Genomic DNA, 19,152 nt, shown 5'->3' on the forward strand with positions numbered 1-19,152 from the left:
AATTAGGTGCCTCATTAGAAATCTGCCCCTTAGTCCATAAAGTGGTCTACTATCTAAAACAGCCCAGATATTGAAAGTCAAAGAAAGTGGGAACTACATATGTTCATCAAGTACTTCTCCATAATGTAATTTCTACTGTGGATATTGTGTTTTATGCCAAGCACACTGGAGTGTCTTAAACAGAGGAGGTCAAGAGAAACAGTAATTTGTGTTTGGAGACTGAACCTCTTCTACCACTACAGCATGCACATAATGGCTATTTCAGTTCCTTTCTAACTTAGATAACAAGCATCTCATATGTGCCATGGAGGATTCTTTTCCTCCTTCAAAAATATCATTTGCTTAAAAGCTCATTAACACACTTAAACTTACTTTGACGTTTTGATTTCTAGCCTCAAAACCCAATACGTTTAGGGTTGAGGTGTCTACTCCATTGTTACCTTCCTCTCTCACAGCTGGAGGTGATACAGTTCGGAGACAAGTGGCAGTTCCCTCCGCACTCAGATAACAAGCCAGGAGTGTGGCTCTAAAGCTAAGAAGATAAATTATGCTCTTTGCCCCGCTGATGCTTGTCACCAACGCAGTCTATAGTGTCTTTGTAATGTAGCTAGCTATGCTGTACGAACGGGATTGAACCACCAATTTAGTTTGCATAGGCCACTGACCAGTCACCCAGCAGCAGTGATTTTCAGTCCCAACAGACATTCGCTAGATTTGAAGCAGCACACTGTACCGTTGGGGAAAATGGCACTGAGAAGACATTTTCATCTGCTAGGACACGCAGAACCATGGATTATTGGTTATAGATCTTTCTTTCCAGCTTCATTCAAAGAAAATCCATTCTTCTGCACCTCTTCTCAGAATTTTTGCTTTACTCTACTGAAAATGTGCACTACACAAACTCCCTATGCCGCCTATTGATCTGCGTTTCTGTAACACGTCACATGTTCAAAGCCCTGTATAAATATCAAGGAATAAAACCTCATCACATCACTGTGAAATAGTTCAGTTTTATTATTCACATTTTACAGATGGGAGAAGTGAGGGAAAGAGAAGTGAAGTGACTTGCTCAAGGCTGTGCAGCACAACTTCTTGTCACCCAATCCTGCACTGGTTTGGGAATTAATCCTGCTGCTGCATAGGTCCTAGGGCATCACCAACCAAGTGGACACCCGTGGGAGTGAGATGAGCAGCCAGCAGGCCAGCATGCAGTCCAAAGACAGCCTGCACACAAGGATCTGCCCACACAGCAGCAGACAGGGCCCCATTGTGTACTGATGCCCATGCCACAGAGAGGCACATGGCTTCAAAACAGTGCAGCAAGGGGGATTGTGTCTGGGGTCACCGCTCCATCTGGCTGAGATAGACACACCATTGGTTGGCCAACCTTCAGATACACTTCTTCTCCAGCAGAGTTACCTGGGCTTGGGGCCATGGTGCTCGGGTGCAACAGCTGGGTTCCTGCAGTTCCCTGTCTGTATGGTTGGCCCCTACACTTGCAGCCAGTAAGCACAGGGGAATTTGATTTTGGATGGTGGGTGGGGAGTAGCTGCCACCTCCTGGATCACAGTGCCTGCAGGGGGTATGGTTCCATGTCCTGCCTCTACCCTCTTGCCCCGACCCTTCTGTCCTCTGAGCACTCCTGCAGAGCAGGTTGGGGGGTGGTCAAGTGTGCATAGCTCTCCACATCAGGGGCAACTAGGGATCCTCAGTGATAGGGTCACCACACCATGCTCAGTGCTTCTGAGGATCCCATCTGTGTAGTGGTACCCCTGGCAGTGTCCTGCACCACTGGCAGGGTCAAGCCCTGCTCCTCCAAACCAAGCCCCCCAATCCTGTGAATGCCATATTTGTGAATAACTTTGGGCCTGAAGCAAAACCCACTGACATCAATGGGAGATTTTTTCCATCAATTTCAATTATCTTTGGCTCAGGCAGGCCCTTGCTGCATTTGAGTGATGCTATTGAATGAAAGGGAGTTATTCCTGGGCGTTAAGTTACCCATATGTGTTAGCAGGAATGGCGGCGGGGGACTCGCTGTCTACACTTTAGAATCCTAATGTAAAGATTCTATTACTTATTATTTCAAGGTTATCCAAATGGGAGCAATGTATATAAAATGCTCATCAGCCAACATATTAAGAGAAAGCAAAATATACACTTTTCTTATCCAGTGAACATAATCTGGAAAAAAGTGCTAGAAGTTTTACAGTTTTCTGTCAGCATCACCAGGTCAGGGTTTCAAGTTTAGTTGTAATCACCTACTCTTAACGATCATTTATAGGGGATTTGACAGGTACTTTAAAAATAGATTTTCTGTATTTATTTTGTAATAATCTCTTAGAAGGCCAGAATTTTAACACCTTATTCTACTCACTTAACAAACATTTTGGGCCAGACTTCAATGGAGTTACACACTAGCTGAGGATTTGGCTCTTTGTTTCAAAAGAACTCTGCCCATATACCATGTTTTCTTTATTTCTCTCCTGTGTCCTTTATTACTAAATATATTTGCATGAAAACAGGATATTGTAACCGCTAATAGATAAATAATGCAAGAGATGCCATTTAATAACTCTGTCTAACTCATTCAATTATAATTATGGTCCCAATTGACTATCCATACTTTTTAGTCAGTACATTCCATTTGGAAAACTTGTCAAACAGTTTGGTTTGATTTCCAAATACAGAAAAGGATATTGACATCTTCTGATCTAAGGTCTTGCATCAGGGTCTGTTAACCTGATCTGTTGTACCCCTGCATTGTCCCAGTCCCTGCATACCCCATTGGTGCTATCCATAGTACAAATACATTGTAAGAGACAGCCTCTGTCCTGCAGAGCTTACAACCAGACATGAAACAAGACACACTAATTGTGACAAACAAAAGGAGGAGGTAACAAAAATAGGATCATGTAGATTCACAGAAAAACTTTTGCACAACTTAATGGTTCCAAAGTCTTTTCTTTTAAATTAAGAAATAAACTAAGCTATACCCAATGATGCACAGCCAGTGGGCTGATCTCTGATTGCAGCTGTTTCAACTGGAATTTGAAAAAAATAAATAAAAACAATGACATTTTTCTTATATTTTGCAAAAGCTTGTTTTTACAAAAATCTAAATGTGGGCCAAATTTCAGGCAATATTGTTGCCATAAGCCATAAGCCAGCGAGAACCAGCTTTATAATATAACGGGGTGGCCAAACTTACTGACCCTCTGAGCTGCATACGATAAACCTCAGATAGCTGAGAGCCAGGTGCACCTGCCAGGGCTCAGGGCTTCCGCTCTGCAGCAGGGTGGTGAGGCTATGGGCGTCAATCTCGCTGCTGCTGGAAGGTGCCTCCTTCAGGGTTGAAGCCCCGACCCCCAGCAGGCACCTCCTGCCATGCTGAAGCCCTTAGGACCCCCTCTCCACTGGGCAGAAGCCTTTAGTCCCCCCACCCCACCACAGGGGAGAAGCCCTGAGCTCCACTTTCCCAGTCTGGTAAGCTGAGAATGGGAGCTATGGGGGAGGGGGGCTGTATAAGCCACACTTTAACTGTAAAAGAGCCAAATGTGTCTCGTAAGCTGCAGATGGCCACTCCTGTAATATATGAAATAGCACATCATTGCTCTCTTTCGAGCATGATTGCATGTGTGCCAAAATTTCATTTTAAAATCACTTCTCATCTGATTACATGTCCAATTAACCTAGTTCATATGAAATACCCAAGGGGCCATAAAATTCAGGAATTCTTGATCCAAGAACTCCTATGTCACCGGGTTACTATTCTGTTATATATTATTAATTCCTTTGCAATATTTTCCAGTATTTTTAGTCGTTACAGTTTTTTAAATAAAACCCCAGATGATATCTCTAATTTTGACAAGAGACACATGCTTGCAAGGTACTTAACCTGAAAATAAACCTATCAGATCACTCGTCATTATCAGAGGCATAGTTCACACCTTCAGGACTGCTGAAAGTATGGCGGAGTGCAGGATATTTTCCTTTGCTTATTTCTTCATCTGCACTGGTGCCTTCTCTTCTTTCCTCAGACTGAAGGAATCAGATTTCACCCAGCTCATTTGAATCTCTGTTTTCTTGATCTGGTTTGTTTTCTGTGACTAGTACCAAATAGTTTAAGCCTTCGATGTTCCTGGTTTCCATTAATGCAGCTGAAAGAGTACTTTCCGAATCTGTACACGGAGCATCAACATCTGCATCTGAAAGAAAGGCTGCTGTTTTACTACCAATTCAAATGCACCATTAGAAGGCAAAGAGAGTCAAGCAGCAGGTAGAGAAAGTGAATCTAGTGACCACAGAAGGAGTGACAGCTTGCATTTATTCTCTACTGCAGCATGCCTGGATTATATCCTGAAACAAAAAATTCATCACTACTCATGCTGAAAAGGACAGTAATACAGTTATAAATAAGTGATTTGCCTTTCCTGGTAGGAAAGACTGTGTGCATATGGCAAGAATGTTCGTAACCTCTTGGACCCTACTTCTAACCAAAACTGTCCCACCATTTAGGCAGGTTCTTCCCTACTGGCAAAAGGTCAAGTAAAGTATAGATTGATGCATTCTCTACTGAGCTTCTAGGGGAAGAAACATATAACTTAATAGGTTTTGTCCATTTCTGATTACTTTAATTTACAGTTTTTATTCCAACTTTGTATTGCTTAACATTTGCACATGTGCCCAGAACCGGGAATGGGCATATCCTTTAAAACCTGAAAAATAACTGAATAACTAAAAGGCTTGAGTTATCATTGCTGTTATTCTGGGTATTTATTCTTAGTAACACATACCTTTTTTTATTAGATACCTACTTACTTTATTTCATTACTGGAAAATAAAGCATATGACACCCAGCTTCATCTATATGAAAATGAAGCATGTGACATCCAGGTTTATCTACACTTCAGAACCACAAGCATTGCGCTGTTCTACCCAGATAACATTTAATTATTCATGTTGATTCACCAGCTTTTTTTTAATCCTTCTCTGTACTATGAAGAACTCAGAAGTGAGTCGGGTCCACATGATACAGTCAATTCGGAAAGATTATCAGAAAAAAGAAGTTTAATTTAAGAACCCTATTGAGAGGAGGGAAGTTTGGAGACAGATCAAACTATGTTGATGTACTGTGATGACTGACAGCTAAGAACAATCATTTGATACACTCTTTGTCAGTTCAGGGTCATTATGGCAATATTTAGTAAGCCAATCCTTATTGAGATTTCACTCACCAACGTGGCTCTTCTTTGTATTTGGTTTTTTGCTTAATAGAGCACCTAATGGAAACCCTCAGGGGCAAGCTGCCCTGGAATAGGCATGTTGGCTACACACTGAGGGCATATTCTCAACAAACTCTTAAGAGGGAAACCTTAAAATAAGGACTTCCAAGTACAACCAGGTATTTACGGACCAGACATATGCCGGCTGACCAGCCTAAGTATAGAACACTAGAGGAGCATTTGGATTTGTTTCCTGTATAAGTATCTGGAGCTGATGAGGTGATGGTTACAGAAATGTGAGCATGAAGTCACTGGGATATTTTTACCAGATATATAGATACATTACTAATTCTTTCCCCATCAGTCCTGAAGGATCACAGAACATACAAAATATAATTTTCTCCTTAGCTGACATGCCACTGTGACTCCCATTAAAGAAAAAAAAAAGACATCTTGCAACTAACTTCTTGCCTTGTTTTTAATCTTTTAGCTTTGGAGACAAAATAAGAAGAAACACTATTTTGCAGAAGCATTCAATATAGTGTACAAAGCCAGGGAAACAATACAACCCTGTTAAATATACCTTACTTTATATCATGACAGCAACTAGTTACAAAACCACTACAGAACTGATGCTTTACACATTGAAGTTTTACACATGGTTAAATGTGTATGCTCTTTCCATTTGCCTCTATTTATTCTTCTGTTGGCATAACATTCCAGGTGAAGACACCAATGAAAACTTTGCACCTTTTACACTAATGTACAAGCTGAGAAATATATGCTAAGATGTCAAGTTACTGAGTCCAGCGGTCACCTTTTGCATAGGTGAGCTTAGCAAGGCAAGAAAAGCTAACCTGGATCATTACAGCACCAACAGACCAGTAGAGGATACACAGATGAACAATTACAGAAAAGTCATGGCTGGTTAGGAAAGCCTCAGGAAATTAGAGAAAAGGCTGTGAGCACCCGAAGCAGCACTAAAGGCCAGAAAAGCCATAGACCAGCATCTGAGCTGAGTTTGGATAAGCCTTGGGAGGCAAAAGAAAACTGCTAGGTTCTCAAGCGAACAAAGAGGGAGGGACATATGGGTGGGAGCTGGTTTATACCTGGGTCTTGTCAGATTTTGTTGTTAGTTTCAACATTGTTAACATTAGATGTTTGATTTATACCCAGGCTAGGTTATATGTGAGTAGATGCAGCCATTAAATTTTGTTTTGTGATCGCTTCAGATTTCACATGCAAAGCCTGGTTGAGCCAGTTAAACACTCAAATCGGAGACCTCCAAGCAACGTCTGAATGCTATATGCAGTGGTGTGGGTGATTCACCAGTGGGCGCTTACTCCCTTAGCACTTTTCCCAAGAAAAGCATTGTTAAATGCAACGCCCTGGCCAAACTGCAGCTGAATTAATTACACTGGGCCTCTCCTAATTCACCCTGCACTTTCCACTGCCAATTTTCTGCAGTATTCTTCAGTTACCTCCTGTTCTAAATTGATATGCAGTGTTGTTCAGTGCTGTTAAATAGCTACTGCATTCCACCACAGTGGTGGGAGAAGCAATCGCTAGGCATATTCCCTAACTACCTTGTGGGTGTTATGCAATTAGTTCATGTAAGTAAATGTTCCGAGATCTGGTGTGGAAAGGTGCAAATAGTTATAAAGTTTATATAAATATCTTCTGTGTACTTTCAGTATAGTTTTATTTAAAGAAACTTTTGGTATCCTTTATTTTCAGAGATGACAAAATTATAAGAGGAAATCAATCAGCAGAAGGGGTGATTGGTGACGAAGGAGCAAACAGAACATTTTTAAAGCTGGCCTAGAAATGTTACTTTTTCCATTGAAACTATTTTTAGGGGCCAGATCCTGAGCTGGTGCAAATCAGTGCAGCACCAGCAAAATCAGTGCAGCTATATCAATTTACACCAGCTAAGTATCTAGCCCTAGATGTTAATGATTTTGTAATAAAGACGCAACACAAGCTGTCTGATATCGTACAGTTTTTATATGTTGATTAGCACTGTTTCCCTAATTGAAAGTTACTTTCCTATTTTCTTTTTAATAATTATTTGAGATGACATCTCTCGCCCACCACCTCTATGCACACCAAACTATTCATATGTTGGGGAGCAAGAGATGTTTCTGGAGAGAGCATAAAGTTGAGTATATTCCAGACAAGTATTCAGTTACATATCTTTATTCAAGGAATATTAAGGGTAAGAATTTGGTTACGGGACCTTGGATTTCTCGGTCTCAGACATGTATGATAGTATGAGGGAGTATTTCCTACAGATAAAGTATTATGCTGATACCTATCGACTACCTGGAGGTGCAGGTACTGTATTTCAGTAACAAGTATTAACAGAACAAAAATATATCTGTTATAATACTTCACACTGTATTATATATCAGTGGAGATCCATCTGTGTCTCCTGTCTAATCAAGCATATCATCTCACATGTTTTTAGGATGACTCACTAAGCTTTGCTATTCTGTCATCCTAAGGATGCTAAAAGTGAGAATTTTGCTTAGCCAAGGGACAACTGTGCTGTGCACCCATTTATATAGTGTTTAAAAAATAAAAGCAACACTTAAAAAGTTAAAGTCCATTTTTCAAAGAGATGTTTATCAAGAGAAACCTCTGTATGCAAGAAGCACTCTTGGTAAACACAATGTGGGCCACAGTCAAAGCAGGGATAGATGCAGACTGGTTTGTTAGACTAAAATGTATTGTCATCTAAGAATTCCTAGCAAGGATCAGGGCCCCATTGTGCTAGGCACTGTACATACCTGTAATGCAGAAGACAATTTCTTCTCCTGCTTTATAATGACTTATTGTAATTATTACTTTTTGTATTTTTTCAAAATCTAAAGGAAGATGTGACTGTTGTTTCCCTAACCAAGTAGTACCCATTATTTGTTCTCTCTGAAATGAAAGAGTAATTGGCAAGGAAACAGAGATGAAATGACTGTTCTGTGCTGTACTGTTTTTGCGTGCAGTGTTGTAGCCATCCACCTCTACAGCAAAAGGGCTTGAAATAAAAGCCTACTGAAATCAATGGGAATCCTTCCATTGACTTCATTTGGCTTTAGGTCAGACACTAACTGAACTAAATAGAACAGAGGATAATGGAATTTCAGAAGCCTGCACAGAAGGCCAGATACAAGGTTTAGGTGATGTAGTTTATCAGCACACCTGTTTTAGAGAAACTTCTGCTTGTCCAAGTGATTTACTTAAACACAGGCAGGTGTGCAGAACAAAAGCAGGTAAGAGTGATTGGTTTTAACAAGGTACATGAGTTGAAAACCATTACTCGTCATCCAGCAGATGCTATGCTCTCTAATCCCAGATTTTAACACTGCAGAGAAGTTTAAATAGATCTGATCACTCCTCTGAGCAACAGAGAATTCAGCAGAAAAAAGACTCATGACATACACCCTGCAGGTTAGTTTATTACTCTTTTTTTTTTTCAAAATGTGAATTGAACATTTAAGAATGGTGGTGGCTTGCCAGCTCTAAAGACAGAAAATAATATAGCCACAAAATAATTTACCATGGACAGTGGCACTGCTGCCTTCTTCAAACTTCCCCACCCTTGTGTCTGATCTGTCTGGAAGGACCATTTCTAGATGGGACAGAGTAGCAGAGGCTCAGACTGGCACTTTGAGCAACTAGAGATTTGCCTGATACATCCAGCTGGAGCAAGAAGTGGGCGCTGAGTAGAGCACTGATCAAAACTAGTGCTGCCCAGCAGACAGACAGATACTTAGATATTCGATTACCTTCTATTCAATACTCCTCAGACAAAGTACATTCAGCTGCAAAAAGAGCCCAGCACATCTGTCCAATATTTTTGAACATTAACATTTGGTAGACACGCCTGGTCTGTTCAGTGGGTACACAGAGCTTTCACTCCATTTAATAAAATCACTAGAAAAGACCTAGGGGGTGTAATGATGCTCAGTCTGTAATATGGTAACGCCCCATAAAATAGATCTGCTGACCATATTCCAGTACAGGGTCTCTATAAAGAAAAGCCAACTCTTGTAATGATTGTTTTGTTTCTGGAAAGGATTTGTGAACTTGTTAAAATGTCCCAAATAAATAAATACCCAACTAGTCCTGCCAGGTCTAAAAGGCAGGGAGCTGATCAGCTCCCTCAGCTTTGCTAAATATCCAATCCAGCAGACTGAGACATTGGCAAACCTACAATTGCACTTGTAGGTATAAACTCCATGTTTGCATCCACAAATGAAGCAGTCTGGGAACGGCACAACCAAACACCCAGCTTGCATGTGCAAATGCAGAGGGTTGTTCTGTAGAAACCTGGATAAACCTGACAATTCTACAGGTACATTTCTGGAGGCTGACAGAAATTTGGGGCCTTAATGTTAACATGGTAGTTAGTGATACTTTTCATTTAGGCTTTTTGAAATTGGAGGAAGGATGCTCTTATGTTTCAGGCACTGAACTGGGTCTCAGAAAATTTGGGGTTTGATCCTGGCTGTGCCTATGTGACCTGGGGCAATTCACTTATTTTACTCTGTACCTCAGTTCCCCAGTCCAATGGGATAACCGTGCTTCCCTGTCTCACAAGGGTGTTCTGAGGATAAATTCATTGTTTGTGGGCACTCAGAAACTACAGTGATAAAAACCATAGAAATAACAACTGTGGGAGGAAAGCTATACACTCACATTGGTTAAATTATCGAAACTGCCACAGTGCAGTGCACTTGCAGTAGTTGTTGGGAAGAACACAAAGACTTTGGTTGTGGATGATCAGCGAAAGGCTACAGACTAAAGGCTGAATCTCAGAGTAATGGAGCAGAAAGAAGTTCTCTCTTCTGCACCTTTATAATGTTCACACTGCTGTGCTTACTCTAGAGTTGGATATTCTACAGATTCATGTTCCCCTCTGAAGAACAACCCATGGTATTTGGTCATTGTTCTTGGTGCATCACTGCCATGCTCACATCAATATTTTGGTGTCACCAATAGGATGTTGTGTGACATGTAAAAAAGGACAGGTTGCGTGTACAATAGCTGGCGGTCACCAGTGAGGCAGGCAGGTAAAGTGGCTAGCTTTCCAGGAGCTACAAGCCGCTTTTTCTGCAGGTGTGGAGACATTTATACAGTTGGACTGGGAGAGAGATCAGGCGTCCAACAGCTATCCTCTTCCTCACTGCTCCTCTTCTTTGAACTCTCCTTTCTCCCCCTCTCCTAATTAATTTCTTGCCCTGCAGATTGGGGAACTTTGGCATAGAACCTTGTCTCCTGAACGTGTCTGTTTTAGATATCATCCTTCTGTATAGTTGTATTTTAAGAGGCTGGATATTTGCTGGGGTCTTTATGTCATTCACACTTCTCTATTACATACATTCTTATTTCTCCTAAGAGTCAGGGGTTATAAAGTAGCACTCATCTATCTCCTTCCCCAACAGCAGGCTTCTCTTTAGATCCTACACTGTGCCCTTCACTGTGGTACCTGCATGCCTAATGTCCTCAATGTCCTTAGGGTATATGGTGCATTGCAGCCAGGGCTGGGAATGGCAGGTTGTTTAGATATACCTGCTCTAGCTGTACTTTAGTTAGCTCACTAAAAATAGAAGTAAGGATGTCACAGCCCAGGCTTCAGCATGGGCTGCACTAATCCTCCTGACACCCTGGATACATATTTGTTTGTGCATCTAGTATGGGTACATTCACATGAGCTTCCCTCCACAGCCCCGGCTGTAGGGTTGATGTAGTGTCATTACAACTTCAAAGATAAGTTCTCCTGTCAATGCAATGTGCAAGTAGGTCTCCTGATTTTCCATGGATCTCTGTGCCCAAGGTCAGTTCAAACAGTTATCTGTCTGCAGTGTAAATCCCCTGAAATAGCATTCACCCAAATATTGCCTCCATATGTGGGGCTGATTTAAGCAAGAGGTGGCAATTCAATTCGGGATCCTGAACTAAAATGAGCACTCCTTAATTACTCTGTTGTAAATTGTTTTGGGCAGGGAAAGTGTCTCAGTCTATGAATGTCAAACGCTCCATAATATCGAAGTGATTTTTAATAAGAATAATCCTGAGTTTACACATGCTATCATTTTAGCTGTGACTAAATTAAGCACATTTATGTTAGCACTGGTAAGACCAAGGCCAAATCAAATAAACCAAAGGTCTGTTCCATGACGAATTATCCGAGACCTGTTTTCCAAAAATGTTACATGACCGTTGGCCTTTGTGTGTAATGAAACTCCTGTTACAAATCTCCAGCCAAGAAATGCTCACTGTCACCAAGAGATTTGGTTCCAAGAGAAAGAGTCACATGCCGAGGGAAGTGAAGTGATAGGCCTAATAATAATAATACCTAGCCTTACTTGGCATTTACATCTTCCAAGTGCTCTAGAATTCTTACCTAACTGATTCTCCCAACACCCCAGGAGGTAGGTAAGAGTTAGTATCTCCATTTTATAGATGGTCCAACTAAGGCACACTAGATTTTCTAGGATCTCCACCAGTGCACTAACACGGGTGCAGCTCCACCAGCAGGTAGCAAGAGAGGATGCACTTGTGTACACAGGGCACTGGCATTTTTACCATCGGGGTGTCTAACCCAACTCAGAACAGGAAAGATGACCCAATAAAGCTGCTTACTGTCACTAGTGCCCTGCCTACACTTGTACTTCCACCATTGCTACCCACCAATGGAGCTGCAATGCTGGTTGCACAGTAGTGGAAGATTTCCCCCCAAAAGATAGTGTAAAACGACTTAAAATGTTAGTGACCTCCTTCACAAAGGTGCTGAGCAGTCACAGTTCCCACTGATTTCAACATATATTTTAGCCAAGACTGGTAGCACCACCTATTATTAAGGTTGCCCGACACTTCTCCCAATAAGACCGTTTTTCAGCGGCATATAATTTTGCCAGACTTCAACTGTTTGGGCTGAAATTTTCTATGCTGGGTGTCTGCCTCAGGCTGAATTGTTTTGGAACATTTCAGCCAAAATGGATGAGCCATTTCGTCTGTGCAACCTTAATTCATCCCTCTTGTGAGTATGCAGTATGACTATGGTAACGATCGCAATAACAAGAATACCTCACCCTTTCTTTTGGTGATCTCCTCTGCAGTTTACAAATATCATCCAATTAATGTCCACAAGCCCACTGTGAGGGAGATAAGTAGTACTGTTCCCATTTTGTCACTGGTGAATTTGAGGTAAAGAAATCACTAAGGGTATCAGTGTCTGTCCGTCTGAATTTGTATGACAATGAATTCCTGAATCCTATTCCTTTTCTCAGAGCATTAGAACATGCTGTTCTCCCACTGCTCATAACCTTGGACACTTGTTTCATGTGAGATAGTATTTTCTGGCTGACAGACTTGTTGGGCCACAACCCAATCTCATTTACACTAGATGAAATCTGGAGTAACTCCCTTGATGCCAACGGAGTTACCCCAAATTTGTACCAATGTGAGATTGCTATGTGGCCCATTTAAACAAAATATTTTTCATGTCTAAAACACCTGCAACATTATGTTTTGTAACTACATCACTATTTTACAGCTACAAGAGCATTTACCTATTCTGCTTTGTATAATCATACACAGAATGCCAGTTATAGAGAGAGTGATAAGCTACTAACTAAAAGCTAAGTTGTAAATAATATGGAACCAAGACATGATAATGAAAGAACAGAAGGAAAAGCTGAACTACAATGTTGCCTACTTTAAATTATCCTGTACCTTGTCAACAGGGGAAACAAGTGGGACTGAAGGCATTGACTCAAACTCACCTTCAAAGGCATGGTTGAGGACTCCAGTAGAAAGCATTCTGTCCTCAAGCTGGAGAGTGCAGCACATCGGAGAGTTTCTCAGTTCTTGCAGTTGGTCCTGAATATAACAGAACGTAGGCCTATTGTGAGGTTCTTGGGCCCAGCATTTTGTCATTAAATCCCGTCTAGAAAAAAATAAATGATAAAATAAATAAATTAATTCTAATGTAATTATAGCCACCATTATAATGAAGCTATGTTAGTGGATCATTAAATCCTCACCACCAATAGCTTTGAGGGCCAGATTTTCAGCTGAGGTAAACTGGCATATCTCCATTGACTTTAATGAGTCTATGGTGACTTACACTAGAATGTTTCATTAATGAACACATAGATGAACACGATAGGCTGGGGAAGAGTCAACACGGCTTTTATAAAGCAAAATCATGCCTCACTAATCTATTAGAATTCTCTAAGGGTGTCAACAAGCATGTGGACAAGGGTGGTCCAATGGATATAGTGTACTTGGACTTTTACAAAGTCTCTCACGAAAGGTTTATAAGTAAAAGTAAGGAGTCATGGGATAAGAGGGAAGGTCCTCTCATGGATCAGTAACTGGTTAAAAGATAGGAAACAAAGGGTAGGAATAAATGGCCAGTTTTCACAGTGGAGAGAGGTACATAGTGGGGTCCCCACCAAAGATCTGTACTGGGACCAGTGCTATTAAACATATTCAGAAATGATCTGGAAAAGGGGGTAAACAGTGAGGTGCCAAAATGTGCAGACGATACAAAATTACTCAAGACAGTTAATCTCTCTGTCTGTTTTTTATTTAATCAAGCTTTTTACTGGGGAGGAACTCTCAATATTGGCCAGTGTTACAAGTACAACTGCTTAGCTACACATATAATCAAAAATGTTTCTTCACCAAACTCAGCAGCAGAACTTTCATGGATAGCGAGGGGTTATGTGTGGAAACGATGGTCTCATCTACATTCAGGGACCACCATAATTCAGTTATTGGGGTAGCTGTGCTGGTACACACTCCTACATGTAGACAAGAGCCTTTTGGGGTTTGCATTGATTTAGCTCAATTGTTCAAACTTTGGTTTGCCTTTGTCTACACTTAGGGGTTCACACCAGTGTAGTTATGCCAACTGATGGCCATCAATTACTATATCAGGGTTTAAGTGTTGATAAAGTCAATATTTACTTAAGTGTAAATGCTTGTAGATCACATAGACCCTGTCCCAACTCAGTACTAGAATTTACCCCCTCCACTCCTACAGGGAAAGTGGATTATTATCTTCCTGGATTAACATTTTGATAAACAAATGGTGTGTGTGGGGCGGGGGGGGGGGCATTCACATCCTCCTCCCTACCAATACAGTCCCTGCCCCTTCAAGGCCTTTTATGTCCTAGGCTTCATGTGAGTTCTACTTGTCCCTGCAGTGAAAGCCTACCACAAATTCCTAAACACTTCTTAATTGAAGTTGTTTGGCCTTTGAACCCTCTTCCTATCGGTGACCGTTTGTTTTGTAAAATGACAGTGAGCGAGCTGAAGTGCAGAGGAGACGATTAATGACTGCTGATGTCCAGTGCAGGTTCAATTGGGAAGCAGGAATGCCAAGAATCTAGGCATTCCATTAATAACTGAGCAAAGCAGCAACAAGCGATTTACTTTACTGACAGAATCGGCGTGCAGGTGCTGAGTGGTTGGCCAATGAGATAAATGAAGGTACAAGACTTAAAGAGCTAATTCAGACTCCTAGCTTTTAAAGATCAGGTTATTGATCTTAGGCCCTCATCCTACAAGTTACAACGTGTGAATGACCCCCACCACCTCCGTGCAGTCCCCCTGAAGTATGGATCTCTGCAGGGGTCCACCTGCACATTGTAAATTGCAGGACTGAAGCCTTAGCGGGTTATTTCAGCTAAAACAGATTTTCCTTGTTCCTTTTGAAGGTCTACTTAATCTTTATCAAGGCAACACAGAGCCTTGAATAGCTTCCTACTAGAAATAAATTTCATGTGATGTATTTGTTAAATACTCTCCAGCAATGATCCATGAAACTAATGCTGCTACTCACTAACCCCCTGCCGTAGAGGGCAGGGCTCACCAATTCTTCCCAAGCCACTTCTATAAAGCAGACATTTGTGGGACTTTTACACCAGCAGGGATCTTGCATGTCAACTGGTCTCTCTTTCCATTTTTTGGACTGAATGCCAAATGCCCTGCTGTGACTACTTAGATGATAATAGCAACTTCAAATATAAGTCCTCCTCAGAGAGTTTAAAGGGTGAAATGGGTTTGCTCCATCTCCCTCAAGCGACAGGCATTTTGAGCCATTCTGCACATCAGTCTTTTTAAAAAATTTCATTTTAATGTAGTGCTTAAGATAGCCCGGAAAGGTGCTGTTTTTATCCACAGATATGTACAGAACAATCAGAAGAAGAATAAACTTCTCACTTTGCCTCAACCTTTCTCTGTAGAGAGTACTTCTAGGGTGAGGGGGTGCCTGGTCTCCAAACACATTCCATCTATGGCTGGTTTTCTGAAATTGCCAACAAGGGTGCTAACCATGATGGTTACATAGGCACCTGTACACTAGGAACTAGACTGAGACTAAAATTCTTAAAGCCATCATGACTTCTCTTGACTACTGAACTGGCTGCAGTCAAACCTGTGACCTATATAAGTGAAGGCTACCTAGGCCATTACCAGTCCACACATCTTATGTTTAACTGCTTGGATGTGATACATTCTGTGAGTGGCAATATAATGCACAGACTGAGAAAACCCAACTTCTGCACTCAAGTGGTTAAATTTAAGGGACAGAAGATGAACTCTCTGAAATTACCACTGAATTTGATTAGATACATCTCTTGCTACAAGATTCATTCCCAACGCTGAATGTCCAAATTATATCTTGGTTCCTGCATGTACAACAACAAATACACACCATTTAATTTTAGGGCTGAATTTTCAGCCACAACCAAAGCTCTACACTCACAAACTGGGCCATTGGATGAGTAGCTAGCCAGCTGGGGCATGCAAATGCAGATTATTTTGTCTGCCAAAAAGAGAACACACTGAATGCTGCAGGGGAAAGCTACTGCATGTGCAAAAGTTCCCATGCAAAATGATGTGCAGGTGGACATGTGGCCCTCAGTATCTCATTAATGTTCATGATTCTATTCAAACAAAATTAACTTACAGATCATCCGGACAATTGTTTGGCAACTCCAGCCTGCCTCCTGATTGTACATGATGTAAAACATCAAGATTGGAGTAACCTGGATATGGCTGATGACCCAGAGTTAAAGTTTCCCAAACCAAGACTCCAAAAGCCCTAAGGAAGGCAAAGGGAGAATTTTAATGAGCTTAATGGATGTCATAAATAGGCAATTATGTCTACTGTTATTTAACTTAATTTTCGCTAACCTCTAAATAAGAAAAAACAGAGCTAAAGGGTTTTAATTTCATATGAACCAGTTCATACATTCTTAACCAGGTCTCTAGAGCTCCTAGAAAAAACTACAGGAAGTAACCTATTATGCCACCTATCCTTCACGCACGTTGGGATCAATCCTGTAAGGAACTGAGCACCCTCACCCTCCACTGACACCTTGTAATATACAATTGTATCATATTTATTTAAGCAGCCTCTAGTGGCGTCACTGGGAGTTACACTTGCTTAATATCACTCGGGAGGCAGTCAGCACCTACAATCTGGGGCCTGGACTTGAAGCACTATACATTTCCCTTATGTAAATAAAAAGAGTGAAAATTAAATGGCTGCAGTGAAGTACTGTTGAAAATTCTAACTGTGCTGATGCTAGGATCCAGACTGGGACAAAGGTCTAAAGAAGTGTATTAAAAACTTAAGGTCATTGAGGAGCTTGGGGAAATAGTGCTAAGGAGAAAAGGTTTGCCTCTGTGGAGGATGCACCATTTGGTCTAATGGAAAGTGGAGTGGGAAGAATGTGATGTCAGCAGTCAGTTCATTGACAAAAAAAAGCAAAATAGACACTTTGTGGACATACATATAAATTTGTTTTGGTCATGTGACCCTAGTTACTTCCAGCTGGACTGAAGTGAGACTCCATGGCTTTAAATAATGAAATATATACATGCAGGTATTTGTCAGAAGGCGGGACCTTTTATCAACTCAGGAAAACATCAACAAGCAGACATTATTTCCCTCAGTATAAAAATGACCAGAGATGGCACTATAAATAACACACCATTGCTACTGCAAACTGATTTTTCCCTGCTTTACTATTTATTATTTTTCCCACCTCTTTGTACCCCCAGGAACTTACCATACATCAGATCGGTTAGTAAACACACCATCAATAAGACTTTCAGGTGCCATCCATCTCACAGGGAGAAGCCCTTCTCCTCTTTTCCTGTAATAATCGTTTTTATAGACATCCCTGGCAAGTCCAAAATCCCCAATCTTCACTATTCGGGAGAGGTTGGTGTATTCCTTCACTGACACAAGGCAATTACGAGCTGCCAGGTCCCTAATATACAAGCATAAACAATGATGGAATTGTAATAGTTTTTGCCACGCAATCATTTTCAGTTTAGTTTATTTGCTCCTACAAAGTGTAGGTAACAACATGTAAGAGCTACAAGGAAATTAACCCTGTACCTATGAATGAAGTGCATTTTCTCTAAATAGACACAACCTTTGCAAATATCCAGACAGATAGCCAGAAGGTCAGCCACTTTTAGCAAAGGACCGCAGAACTAAAAGAAAGAGAGGCTGTGATTAGCAATGTCTTCCATCTTTACAAAGGCAAAACAAAAAAGACCACTTGTTATGACAAAATTTATTGCTTGTCTCCTTTTGAGATTACCAGAGATTTTCAAAAGTGCAAAAAGCAGGTAGGTGAAAAATCTCTGTATATTACCAGGACAGACAACTCTGGGTATTCATGATTCAAGAACAAGAGGATTCTCTATTATCTAAGTAATATCAGTGAGAGATAGCAAAACAAACCCTATTTGCCGACTTCAGAGTAAACATAATACTTACTGATGTCAATGGGAGATATATGTACCATGTAGTGGGAGAATTGGGCCCCTGGAAATTATCCCCCACCTTTAAGGCATTATTGAGGACAGGCTAATTACTCAAGAGCTAATCACTAAACACTCTCATCAGGCCAGAGACAAGCAAACTTTCTGTAGTATGGATCAATAGCTAAGATCAGTACACTGGATCTGGACTAGGCATAGGAATGGCGGTGAATTAGGTTGTTGCTACAATGCCATAAAATCCTGACTTTAAGTCATCCTTGCCAGTGACTTTATAATCCATGTTATTATTCCACATACTAAATATGAATCACCCAAGTAAGAGATTTATCCCTCCTCCCCAACCCTTCATTAGTTGGTAGATCTCCACTAGCATATAAACTCTTTGAGACAGGGACAGCATTTTCCTATATGTCTGAGAACTGCCTTTCCATTATAGATGCTTCTGCAATACAAATCATAAAAAGAGAAAATATTATATTATCAGCCTTATTTATGCCTATTTGGGGTACATGATTTTACTAGGTAAATTCAATGGGCATTTTAGGACTAAAAATGTTTTTTGAAAATATAGTCCTAGGCCTATTGGCAGATCAAGCTATTGCCACACAAGAGACCTGAAGTTGGTTATGAGCTCAATGTTGAGTTCCTGGGCTGCTATGAAGAAGCCAGTTCAGAGACCTTCAGATGGAAAAAAGGGTTGGACAGACACAGGGCCTTTCATCAAGGGTAAAAGAGGAAAACAGTGGGATCCTTCAGGAATGCCACCAGCAGCTAAAAATAAAACATACCTTTTGGAGTCCACTGCCTACCTTTTGCCCTCTGGCTCCTCGTAAATAGCTGAGTAGATCTCCTCCTTCCATCAGTTCCAGGATAATGTACTGGGGTTCATTCAACAGACAAACTCCAAGTAACTTCAGGATGTGGGGATGATCAAATTTGCTGAAAAAAACAAAACATACGTAGGAGGAAAAATCCAACAAAAATCATGGACTTTACTACCTAACTGGACTTGCACCCATTTCCTGCTACCAGTACTGTACTAAGTGTTTCATCTCTAAAATCCTGTCTGTACCAATTGCAGGCTTTTGACACTTGCAAAGTTCTGTAT

At 40.9% G+C, this 19,152-nt stretch overlaps 1 protein-coding gene across 1 annotated transcript in view; it reads right to left on the reverse strand.

The window, feature by feature from the left end:
- Positions 1–972: 972 nt before the first annotated feature.
- Positions 973–19,152, reverse strand: part of ROS1 (ROS proto-oncogene 1, receptor tyrosine kinase) — a 93,747-nt gene continuing 75,567 nt past the window's right edge. The window contains exons 36-41 of the mRNA XM_078851966.1: positions 18,833–18,983; positions 17,653–17,750; positions 17,318–17,521; positions 16,210–16,344; positions 13,013–13,176; positions 973–4,208 (exon numbers count right to left, since the gene is read on the reverse strand). Of these exons, the coding sequence (XP_078708092.1) occupies positions 4,051–4,208; positions 13,013–13,176; positions 16,210–16,344; positions 17,318–17,521; positions 17,653–17,750; positions 18,833–18,983 (910 nt within the window). The 3' untranslated portion in view covers positions 973–4,050. The remainder of the gene's footprint in view (positions 4,209–13,012; positions 13,177–16,209; positions 16,345–17,317; positions 17,522–17,652; positions 17,751–18,832; positions 18,984–19,152) is intronic.

Source organism: Lepidochelys kempii, chromosome 3 (assembly GCF_965140285.1).
Source record: "Lepidochelys kempii isolate rLepKem1 chromosome 3, rLepKem1.hap1, whole genome shotgun sequence".
NCBI classification, from domain to species: Eukaryota; Metazoa; Chordata; order Testudines; family Cheloniidae; genus Lepidochelys; species Lepidochelys kempii.